The sequence below is a fragment of the Parus major genome, chromosome 6 (genome assembly GCF_001522545.3).
Source record: "Parus major isolate Abel chromosome 6, Parus_major1.1, whole genome shotgun sequence".
In the NCBI taxonomy this organism is placed as follows: Eukaryota; Metazoa; Chordata; class Aves; order Passeriformes; family Paridae; genus Parus; species Parus major.
In genome coordinates, this window is record NC_031775.1 from 6719151 (window position 1) to 6731943 (window position 12793).

The window sequence follows — 12793 nt, forward strand, 5'->3', positions numbered from 1 at the left end:
CTGCAACCTGTAACTACAGCTGACTGAACACAGAAACACCTCAGTGTCTGCTTTGATTTACTTCCAATTATACATTTCAGCACTTTGGTGGGCTGGCATATTTTGCTTCTGGTAAATATTTATTTTGACAGAATTGCTTCAATATAAATCATATAAAAACACATTAAACAAAAGTCAATTTCTTTTCTTCTGATATATAGAAAAAGCTATTTAAATCTGGGCTCTCTCTCCACAGTTGTCATGGTGCATAGACTTGCAGTTCAGCGTAGATCCTGGTGTAAGTAGAGCACTCAAGACTCAAGGTTAACTTAAAGCAGCTGAGTAGTACCAGGGAGGTCAAAGAGCTCATTCACCTGCTTAAAATTAGGAACACATTTAATTTAAAATGTTCATTTTTAACTCTACCACCAATCCATTTTTTCTTTTAGCTGCAATTCTCACTCAAAGTTGTAGGCTCTGTTGTGTTCTACTTAACTACTTTGGAAATAATCCCATCAGAAAAAAAATACACACATTTTACAGAATGGAAAGACTTTTAGAAAAATACTGAAATGTAGAAAAATTTCCAGGATACTTCCTTTAATGACTGAGTGACTGTTTAGAATCCAGTCTAAAAGCAGACTGATAATTACCTACAGCTGTAAGTAATAAACCCTCAGGGGTTCCATCTCCCCTCCTATACAGTTTCCATTATGACACTATAACAAAGCAGTTAAAAATTTAAACAAAATTCTTTATCTTGAAAATAACTTGGGCACACAATGAACTGTGGAGTTTTCACCTAGAAACTATAGTCACATGTAGTCTATTATTCAGAAGTCAAGTTCTGTCCCAACCACTCATCCAAGCATTTAAAACTTTTGCAAAATGGGCTGAGATTTTTTATTTTAATTTTTGTTCAAGCTTTTTCCTTACCTTGCTGTATATTCATGAGTCTGAGGACTTCTCCTCCTCCTCCTCATGTGACACAGAGACCAAACAGATCTCCTCAAAACTACAGAACTTTATAACTGCAATAACAGAACTAGTTACTGAAAGATAAGGCATCTTTCAAAGAAACCTACAAAACATAAATTCAAAAAGACAAAGTGTCCTGGTGCAAGGAGTCACCCAAGGACACAAAGCAATTCTTTCACAGTTGTGCTCTACTACAACAGAATGTGAAGTTTCTACCAGTATTAATTGATTTCAAAGAAAGCTATCAATTTCAGTAGACACAAAACAAAATAATTTAGGTACTGTACCTGAAAGTGTAGAGTTAATACAAATAAATTAGAAAATCACTACTAAAGCTGATAGTAAACTTAGGAGAAAATGAAATTCAATAAAAAGCTAAAGCTTTATGCATTAGTTGCTTCTCTTATTGGTTACCTTGAAAGCTTGGGGAATCACACTTCTGTTCTGCTTCCCTCCAACACCAGAAAAAGCACCATCCAAGTTCAGAGACATATGCAGCTCAGAGCACAAAGCCCAAACTCTTCCCCAGAGCCGGGGAAGTGAGAGCTTTATGGGGAGCTGATTGGAGCTGATTGCAGCTGATTTGTCCCAGCTGCAAACCTAAACAGCCCTTGGGAGCGTCTCCCAGCAAACAGCCCACAGCTGCTTTGGGTGAAATCACTGATTAAAGCTGATTCTCCCCAGCTGAGCAACAATCAAGCCAAAAAACAGGCACCGCCAAACAAATCATTTCAACTCTTAAATAATATAACAACTGTTTCTGGTAGAACAAATGCTGTTTTTATTTGTTTCCTAAAAATTAAGAAAAATAATAATTAGCTGAGGCAACTGCTTGTATGATGGGAATTGAGGCTTCTCATACAAGTAACACAGCTTTACTAAACATGAGTTGTAACCATCCTTTTCTCCCTCCCCTTTCACCACATGTCAGTTTTTACCTTTGATTTTGCCTTTCTTCAGAGTTTTCTTCTGACTTTCTCCTTGCCTTTCCCAGGATGATGCCAAAGGATATGGTTTGTCTGAGAAATTTCCAACAGGGTCCCCCAAAATATGTTGTTTTCAGATTTATGTCACTCTTTAGCTGCTCACTATGTAAGTTCAAGTCAGTAAAGCAAAATTAAGAAAATAATAAGGTCTGAACATTGTGTTTGCTGTTCCACCCTATTAACACAGTTTTCTCTGAGTGCTCCACTTGTCACCAACCCAACAGCTTTAAACCTATCTCAGAAGAGAGCTATTCTGATATTTAAACACATTTTAGGAAGGACTTTCTTTGAGCAATCCCAGCATAAAGTTTAAACTGTAATTCATGTTACATGCTCAAAATTTCAATGAAGTTCCTCTTTCAGGTTAATTTTTGAGACATTTTCCTTTTGAGAGCTACTCCTGAATACTAGTTTATGTAAAGCAATGCTCTTGAGCCCAATATTAAGAGCTAAACCTTCACCTGCTGAAAGTCAGTATGCCTGACCCATTCTCTGGAGGGAAGCTGATTTACACAGGTGAGAACCCAGGTTTAAGTGGTTTATTCTATCAGCAGACTAAGAAAAAGTGAGTTGTTTTGCTGAGACTTCACCTACAATGTAGCAATGTTTATCAAAGCAAGGCAGATATTGGGAACTTCACTTTGCAAGACAAGTATTGCACACATGTAGTTGTAACTCAGCATAAAAGCATTCTATCAAGTTTCAACTCTGAAATGAAAAAGCACAATTACTCTTTTTTTTTTTCCCCATTGCAATAGGAAAACATGACATACTAAGAAATAAGAGCAATGCATTCTTCAGATTGAAAGCAGATTGCCCATGGATTGCAAGCAAATAGAAGAAACTGAGTCACATTTTTGTAAGAAAATAATTTCTAAACTAATGGGTTGATAGAACAAGACACGCTAGAAGTGCTGTGCCACAGATATCACTTTTGTGAAAGCTCATCATCAAAAGAGCACAATAAAAGGAAGGTACATTTCATGTACAATCACCTTTGCAATGTAAACGTTCCAGAGGAGTTGCACTATTTGGGATCATACATTATTCCCTGTTTTAAGTACACTCGGGGAAGTTCCAGTTGAAAAACCAGAACACAGTTTGGGCTTCAAAGTTTTCAGAAACTTCTGCAGTTTTTCTATTTCAACTTGCCAGATATTAAAGGTGAAGGGTCAAATCTGCAGGTGGTGTAAATAAGCACAGCACTGTGAGAGCTTTCACCTTATGCTCATTTACATCACATGGAAATTATATTTCTCACTTCTTCTGTGAGTAATTGCACATGTATATATATATATATGCATGTGTGTGGTGAATACATATTATATAGAAAGTGAATGCTTTGATCTGTCAAAAGGAAGATACAAATATAAAACAGGAGACAGGATATAAAAATCATACATTCTGCATTTACTTTGAAAACTGAAAGTTATGGGGAACAAAACAGAGTTTATGTTCAAGGAGAACCTGGTGATTTGCTTAAATAATCTAAAACCAGACCACTAGCACATGAAGGACAGAACAGCTTCCTGTCAGGGCTGACAGGCCCAGGCTATGACTTGGTAACTTTTATATAAACAAGTAATTGTGAGACAGTGAAAGATCCATTGCAGATTACTAGTTTTTCAGTGGAGACCCTGGTGCAGCAAAGCACTCAAAACTTAAGTTTAACTTAAAGCAGCTAAGTAGTCCCAGGGAGTTTGGCCAGCTCATTCACCTGCTTAAAAAAATTAGGCATGTGTGTTTTAACTCCATCATCAACCAGCAATGCACTTCACCTGTGCATAAAGCAGGTGCTCCCTATAGGGCTCACACATGTTGAAATACTTTTCTGAAAGAGGGCTGCATGGTTTGATTCTTCAAGATCCATCCTGCTTATCTTAGATGTAGTCCTGCAAAGAATTCAAGCAGGTGAGTCATATCCTGTGCATGGGAATAAAGGAGCTCTAACATTGCTTACAAGTTAAAACTACACTTCCAAACTTTACAGCACATAGCAAGAGTAAGCCAGGAGAAGAACACTGAATATGAAGGATGCTTAAGTTAATCCCCAAAATATATTGTATTCACAATTCCACAAGTGCAGGTCAGTTAAAATTACAGTGTTTTAGTCTAGAATATGAAGAAATCTAATGTGAAAGCAAAGATGCCTCAGTAATAGAGGGTTTCAAGCACCTGCTGTGGGCTTTGCTGCAGCAACTCAGCAGCATGTTTTGTGAGTAACAGCAAGGCAGCATCTCAGGAAACCTCCAGCAGCTTTGTGTGCCATAAGAGATTGCACCCTTGTAGCCACTCAAGCACCTCCTTGCACCTTTTCTGCAGCACATTCTTCTTCTGTTGCTAAAATCTTAAAGTAGTCATGAAACAAGAGATTTTTCCAAAGCAAATCCGTGCACTCTTTCTCCAAAGAATCTTTACAGGTTCCTGTGTGTGCGTAGACATTTAGTGCAGCTGTTTCTGCCATAAATAATTAGTGTATTTATGGAAGAGATTTTTTTCCTGTGGCCATAGGTTTGTTAAGACAACAAAAAGAATAAAATATGACTAAAGGAGAAAAAACAAAATCCAAAATTTTTGTGGGACAAACTTCTAAGTAGCATAAATCTAGTCAGCTTTATTATTAATTTTTAATTAGTGTGAAGCAAATAGTGCAATTTGTGCCAAGCTACAAAACTGCATCATCTTCATGAGGAACCAGTTTATCAGAGACAAATTAATCCCTCCAAGAGTACTCATTCTGTAAGCCCACCATCAATATTCCTCATTTAAAAAGTGGTAGGCTGAGTATACTCTTCCATAAGGCTGGTTTTATGTCACAGTTTGAGTTTTCCTCCCTACTGCTTGAAGTAGAAATGTAAAAATGTGGGGACTTTAATCACCCCATAAATATACGTGTTGTGTAATTATGCAAATCAAATTAGGAGCAGTGAATGGAATGTTTATTTATCTAAAAACCTGACCCAGACTGCCTGCTGACTTTCCTGGGATGTGAATGCATTTTTACTTCTGTTCAAACAGAATTTTTCACCCTAATGTAGACAGTGATTTTGCTGCACCAGGATCTACAGCCTTTTCCAAATAGCAGTGTTCTAATAAAAGGAAGAAATCCAGCTACAACAGGAAATTACAACCTAGTATTAGGGATACATTTGAGAAGATGCTAAATTATCCCAATTTTGAAAGAGAGTGATGGTCCATGAAAAGTAGGAGGGGGGACAGAGATCCATTATGTTTGGCATTCAGACTTCTGGTTGGGAAGGAAACAATGTGTTAGAGTTTGGTTTGGTTTTTTCTTGTCATACGACAGTGCACTGGTAATATTTGCATGACAAGAAGTTAAATAAACTATATGAGTTGCTGTGTCTTTGTCCTGTGTGTTTCACAGATTAAAAAAAAAAAAAAGAAAAAGGTTTTTTACAGCTATTTCTATCTACCATGATATAGACCTGGCCATTAAAATGTTTCTCTTTACAAAAATCAATGGAAAAAAAAAGCAGAGCTGTGCTTATAATCTTGTCATTCAGGGATATGACTTCAACAGGAAGCATTGCATCCATTATGCAACAAATTCTGTGAAATCTTAAAGAAAGAGATGGCACCAGAGGGCACAGTCACTGCAGTGCCATTATCTCCTGCCTTTACAGTTCCTCCTTGCCTCACTCCATTGGTTCCTCCCCATTTTCAGTCATGTACACAACAAAAAAGAGCTGAGCAGTTTTTCTTAAAAGCTTTCCCCTTAATCTAAAACCTGCTGTTCATCAAAGCATTTATATATATAATATATACGTCATATATATAATATATATTATATATATATGTATAACAAAACACAGGAAGTTAAATAAAAAGAGCTGCACAGCAGACATCTAAAGACACAATCCAATAATCCTGTGCTTAAATTTAGAAACTGTGTGGAAGTTTAAATCCTTGTTAGAAGGAAAATGTTCTCTGTTTACTGTTTGTTGGATTTGAGTTATAATTCACCTTTAAAGCATTTTTTACTGCTATGCTAATACCAGCTGCTAAGTTCTCTGAGTGAATTGTCATCTTGGCTATAAAACAGGGTTCTGGGGAAAGGAGAGATCCGAGTATGGTGATTTTTTCTAGCAAGAAACAGATAATATTTTTTTCTCTTAAAAAAACCATACCTGTAAGGGAAAAAGTGTTGAAATCCATGGAAAAAAAGAAAAGCATGGCCCTCAGTCCCAGTAACAGGTCTTCTTTGGCACTTGAGAACGACCACAAGTAGTTTGCCTTTTTATTCATATAGAACAAAATTTACAAAGTCATTCATACATTTTTGTTTGTTTTTTGTTTTGTTTTTTACTTACTTCGAAAATTGGGAATATTCAAAATACACTTTTACCCCACTTCATTCTTTCATTATTTACAAGTATATACAAGAAAAATGTAAGAGTTTTTTTCTTTTTTTTTTTTTTTTTTTTTTTTTTTGTTTCTTTTAAATTTTGTATTAAAAATCTCTGCTGGTTGTTTGTACTGTTTGTTTTCGTCATATGGACGTTCCGTGCGAGGGCTCCATTGCTTCTGGAATGACTCCCCCTGGCACGGACTGGAATGACATTGGGATCGGGGTTTTGACGGGGCTCTGCCGGAATAGTCCTCCGTTGGGTGACCTGTGTTTGCACTGTATGGAGGGCATGGTGGCCGAGCTGCTCAGGGGCAGCGGCAGGTTGCTGCCCGAGGCAGCTGTGAGTGTCCTGCTGGCACCATGACTTGTCTGTTCTGGTAAAAAGGTGGTGACAGAAAGTTGCGTGTTCTGGTACTCGCGCACCGGCTCCAGGGTCTGAGCTGGCTGCATGCCACCGATCTCCAGCGCCGAGATCTCGATGGACGCTGGAGAGATCTGCTTGTGGGCTATGTCTTCATCAATTAAACTGTTCATGCGTCTGTGGACCTGCTCCAGATTCACTTCCTTGTCCTAGTGAGGAAGAAACCAGAACAATCAGTCCAAACAGGATCTCCAACCCCATCCGGCCCCCCTTCCTTTCCTCTGTGTGACCAGAGTTGCTGATCACTCATTACATCACTTGGATTTTAACTGTGCCTGCACAAAACCTCCAGGTCCAGCGACATCTCCAGATGAAAAACCTGCTGAAGAAAATGCTGAAGAAAACACCAGCTCAATCTCAACCTGCTGGAGCTCCTGATGTTGTCAATCCCATCCTCCTGGGAGGTAAACTGATGGCTGTGCTTCAGTTAACAGGGGTTGGCATCAGAGACGAGAACATCCCTCACACCTTTGGCTCACCTTGCACAAGCTCAGAAAAAAAAGCCCATAGCAGGCAAACAAATTACCTGGGACTCCAAATTCCAGTGGGCAGCTCAGCCCCTTGTCACCACATGCCAGCTCACCACTGTCTCCTCTATCTGTAGAGCATTTTCTAAAGAACACATCAGTAAAAAACCCCTGACTTCAGGGCAGTAGCTTCATGTATCAAAATCTACTGGCCAGGGGTTGTGATGGTGATGAATTCTTGCCTTCCCATCAGGAAGCCTGTGTGGCACAGAATATAAACCTACTGGAACAGCACTGAGAGAGGCCTACTCTGGGAGCCCTGGGGAGAGGGGACCACACATTTGTGTTTGGAACAGTTGCATGACAGATCATAAGATGTCTGTCACCTTGACACATCATCTAGAAGTCTATCTGTGGTCAGAGCTCAGGAAAACTCTGTTGGTCTTTGGAAAATGCATCACCACCTTCTGATTCTGAGAATGCATTAGCTAAAGTTCCCAGAGTGGTCTCTTCAATTGACTATCAGAACCACTCACTCAACACATTTTAGCTTCCATAAGGAAATATAGAAAAATAAGTTGTCTTTAAATCCTGAAGTAGCAAAGACCTACAGTGGGTTGTTTATCACCTCAGCACAGCATTCAAGATGCTCAAATTGGGAAGCAACAAAACTGGCAGGGTGAAGTCAACCACCTGGGATGCTGTCTGGCTGAATTTTAACAGCTAGCATTGTATTGCCAATAAAAAGGTATTACATTATATAATTTCTCTACATTTCATAAAGCACAGCTATGATTGCAGTTGTAGTTATTTGATGCAAGTGTAACACACAGCAGAACAGCAGCAAAGCATAACAGCCCAACAGCCCTGGAACTGGAGAAATTCCCTGGTCCAACAGAAACCTGTAATTACATTACTCAGACAGCAAAACTCCAACCTAGGGAGCAGGACTACCCAAAACCTCTTTGTTCCAATAATCCCTGACTGCCCAAGGTCAATCTGTGCTTAAATGTTGGTTTGACCCCACACCAGCAGCCTTACTGATTCATACCAAGATCTAGGCTCAGGGAATGAAGAAGCACAAAATGTCACTGCCACTCACTCTGCTTAATCTTTCACCACACTGATGCTCAGGTGGAGCACAGAGAATTACAATCTTATTCCAGTAGTATCCTCTGCTAGGCAACTTTCCTTTCCCCTGTAAACTGACAAGCCAACTCCAAAGTCCTTGATTCCAGTCAATGTCAACTACAGATTCAATTCTAACCTTGTGATTTAACACCCCTTCTACATTACTCAAGAACCATTGAATTTTCTGATCCCTGCATGGTTTGGAAATGAATCAGTGTTACATGATGTACAGTCCAAACCTGTGTCCTTAGCTTAGGCTAAATCCATATTGATTTCAACTGGAATACAATTGCTCCACAATTACAGGGCTGAGCTGCATGTTGCAAATTATTTGCTAATCAGTGGAAAATTAATTCCTATTTAATTTATGTCATAAATTCACCAAAATCCCAATGAAGCATCCAGAAACCTGGGGGATATAATCTTCCTCACCAAAGAAACAAATAACTTTTTAAAAATCCTTCTTTTTCAGCCAAAACCTGTAATCAGATAATTTTGAGTTAGAGAAAAATCAATGGCTAATAAAATAAAAAATAAACTTTTTTGACATGAAGGGATCACACAACTGTTGATCAGATAACCCCTGCAGCAATATTAAGTCCTTCCTGACAACAAACACACCTGAGCTGTCAGGCCCTTCATTCAATACATTAGACAATGCACTAAGGTGATGCTAAGTCAGAGGCTTTTTCCTGAATTCTGTTGCTAGGAAACTTAAGGATTTATGGTACAGTGGCCAGAGGATTACATGGATTTAATTTATAATCTCCTCAGTTCTTGTTTCATGAAGTAAAATTGTAGACCTGGGAAAAACGTGAGAAAAGTTCTTACATTGTTCCTCAATGGGAGTAAGAGCTCGACCTCTGTGGGTGGGTTCCTTTGGAACAGATGTCCAAGCGCTCACTGCTGCATTTTCCTCACCTGTTTGCCAGCAAAAGCTTGCTGCAAAGTTCTGCTTGTTCACAAACTTCAGCTAGCACCATGTATGATGATATTATGTCTAAGGAGCTTACTCCCAGAAGCCCATTATGCAATGCCTCTTAGGTACCCTGTACTACTTCTTTTCTAAATGATGCTGCTAGCTGGGATGTAGACTCCTAGCTGGCATTCTGGGTATCTGGGACTCCTATTCTTGTCAAGCCTCCACTACAAAATAAGAAAACAAAAGAGAACTTGGGTTAGAACTGAAAAAATATTAAAGCAAATTATTTCTAAATGAGGCTTTGGTGAAATGCTCATGAATCCTTTACATTTTTCTGAGCTTTTGCCAAATACTACATTTCAAGTGAAAATATACAACAACATTTTCTTTATATTTCCTTTTTTTTTTTTTTTGATTTGCAAGTACATCCTAAGTGTATTTATCCTGCTTTGCTAGTGGAACAAGTGAAATGTGACTTGGATAAAGTCAAGCCAGAGGGAAAGGTAAGGTTTCAATAATTGCAACAAACAATTAAATATTAATTGTTTACAGAGCGAGATTAATTTGTGAATGATCTTCATTTGGAGCATCTGGGCACAGAAGGTCATAAAATTCAAAGCATGAATTAATCCTGGTTACATATTTAGCTGAGCCCTTTTAGGACATGAAGAGCCACAGCTGGGATGCTCATAACACACATCTCTGGGTCCAGACCACAGGGATTATTAAGGACCACATCCTTTGGAATATTCCCCTCTCCTGATCTAACAGGCCTTTTCTTCTGCTCTGCACTGTCCTCCCCAGGACAGCATTCCCCAGGCAATGGTAGATTTGCAGCTGCTTATGTTTCACAATAGAGACTCATGTTTCACTGTGCTAAAATTCTCTGTAAGGATTAAAACCAGTTCCTCCACACAGGCATCACATTCTACATCAGAACATTTTATGACTTTATGAAGTACGTGGAGAATTAAACACTTGGGATTTCTATAAGAGGTAGGGGTGATGATTTAATTTGCCTACTTCTCTTTCTTCAGCATTAAGGACAACTTCCTGGCCTTATTAAGATCAGAGAAAACTTTTAAAGGCTTTCAACAGACCAGGAATTCACACTATTCCTTCTTTTCATTGTCAAAATAAAATGTTTGCAAAGGTTATGGAAAACAACTTGTCTCTGAGGAATTATCAAACCACATTTTTAAAGGTTCTTCCCTTTTTCTTTGTCTTATTAGACAAAGAGCAGCTAAATAACTAAATGTCAAGGTTTGTATGAGTCTATCTTAATGGTGAATGAAAGATTCTTCAAATCCTTAAAAAAAAACCCCTAAAATAAAATTCAGAAACTCTTGAAAAGATTTGTTTGTCATTGCACACCATAAAAATGCTTTGAATCCAAAGATTCAAGAAGCGGAGGTTTTGGGATAGCTTTATGTGACAAGTCAACCTTTCAGAATCTGTAAATTCTGTAAACCTAATCCTTTTTTTTTTTCCTTTATTGTTCTTCTGGGAAATTCAGTAACATAGCATATGTTACTGAAAACTAACAAGCTAAATGGAAAAAGGTTTAAATGGCAATAAAGCCAGAACAAGAAATCTTGAAAGTTATGATGTTTTGCTCCACTGTCAGCTCCATGTTCTCCTTTATTTTTAGTTCTGTGCTTCTCATTAAGTAACAGTAATTTGTTAAAATTTCTTTTTGCACTTAATGTATAAAACTTAGTTAATATTATAAATATGTCATATCTCAGACATTTCATGCCAATTCAACTTTACTTCTCATCTATGACTGTGTTGGACACAAGTATATGCTTGTGTTGCCAGAAGAAAATAAAGTATTTTTCTTTTGCTGGCTTCATAATTCTATTTTCAATATTAATGTTGTACTCCAAATAGATCAGTTGAAGAAATTGATCAGTGAAGGAAAGAAACATCTAAGGAAAATTAATTATACACCCAGGCTTATCCTCTGCAGGCTTAAGGAAAACAGCTAACCAAACACTGCTCCTGGTCAGGAAATTCTCTTATTCATAAATACCAAGTGAAATGTCAATGTCCCCTGGTGAGTTTGAGTTCTGGAAGGGCATTTGAAGGGCAGGTTTCTGATATGTCCCAAGCATTTGACCATGAGCAACAGATTCAATGGCCTGTGACTGACAGCAGGAGCACACCTGGGCTTGGAGTGGATCTGCAGGATGCTCACCAGAGTTATCTGGGAATGACTAAACCTGCAAGGCCACACCTGCACAAAACTATGATTACCTTTCAGGACTGACCAAGTCTGGACTTTTCACAGAGTGAGATTATGGCAAGATATAAATGCAGACACCATGATTTATGGAGTAATCAATATTTTTTTTTCTATCTTATTTTCTGTGACTCTTGACAGTGAATTCTAACAGCCTGTGGGTTATATTGAAAAAATATCCTACTAATTGGGAGGTTTGGAGTCAGTTAACATGATCAAACTCAAGGGTGTTGGAAAGGCTGATGTTTTTAAGAAATTGCCTACATCACTCTAAACACAATTCATTTCAAGGTAATACTGCTCAGTTAACTGGCTTGCAACACTTGGGATTTTCCAAGGGAAAAAATTTTTGATAAAAAATATTTTTATTAAAGACACCATTGTTGTGTCTGGTTTTTCACTTGTGATTTCTGTGAGCTTATCACAGAGTTCAAGGAAAGCCACTTCACCACATAAAAATGCTACAAGATGATGAAGCAGTTCCAGAAAGGCCAAAAAAGAAGATAAATGCCCAAACAGGAAAGTCTAATATCTGCAGAAATGTGATTCTAAAACTATGCCAAAACTGTAATAAGTTGGATCAGCATCCAGTACATGCAAATAAAAGCACACTAGACTGGAGAAGAAAAAGACTGATGGTCCTGACCCCAGAAGGACTAAAATTTCAGAAACATATCCAGTATGGGCAGACAGGCTCATACAGGGAGGGGATATCTCACATATGTCAATACCTCCCAGTCAGGTACTGGTAACTGTGCCAAGAATTAAAAGCCTGTTAAAGTAGTTAATAAGGCTCAGGAGATATGCAGAATCTTTTTATATATAGTATAGCTTTAATCATCAGTCAGGGCACATTTCTGGTTTGTTTTTTTTTGTTTCCTGTCCTAGGTGACAACATGAAGGATTATCTTCTGGTGAGAAAAAAGAGACCAAGACACACATGCTGATATTAGGTTTTCATTCTGTGCAAGAACTATTTTTTAAAAATTAGGTAATTTTGTGACTAGGACAGGGTTTAAAAAGTTGAGACAAACCCCAGTGTTGACAGACACTTCCTCTTCTGCCCTTGACCAGAAACATCTCTCCCAACCATATAAAAGTCCTCTCGACTCATACATGTGTGTCATAATGACAGGAGTCACAGGTCATGAGACAGATGCACACCTGTACCCAGTTAGAAAAGGCACACTGAGGAACTTCCAGGCACAGACAGCCATATTGCAAAACTGAAAAAGGAGGCAAAAAAATAAAAAAATGGAAACAGCAAAGCTTCTATGCTCAGGTAACCACAAACT

At 38.2% G+C, this 12793-nt stretch overlaps 1 protein-coding gene across 2 annotated transcripts in view; it reads right to left on the bottom strand.

Moving 5' to 3' along the window:
* Positions 1–934: 934 nt before the first annotated feature.
* The window catches only part of GRID1 (glutamate ionotropic receptor delta type subunit 1), a 497344-nt gene continuing 485485 nt past the window's right edge, over positions 935–12793 (bottom strand). For both annotated transcript variants that reach the window (XM_015633150.3, XM_019007270.2), the window contains 2 exons: positions 1372–6882; positions 935–1010 (listed from right to left, as the gene is read on the bottom strand). In XM_015633150.3, coding sequence (XP_015488636.1) covers positions 6454–6882 — 429 coding nt within the window. In that variant the 3' untranslated portion in view covers positions 935–1010; positions 1372–6453. The remainder of the gene's footprint in view (positions 1011–1371; positions 6883–12793) is intronic.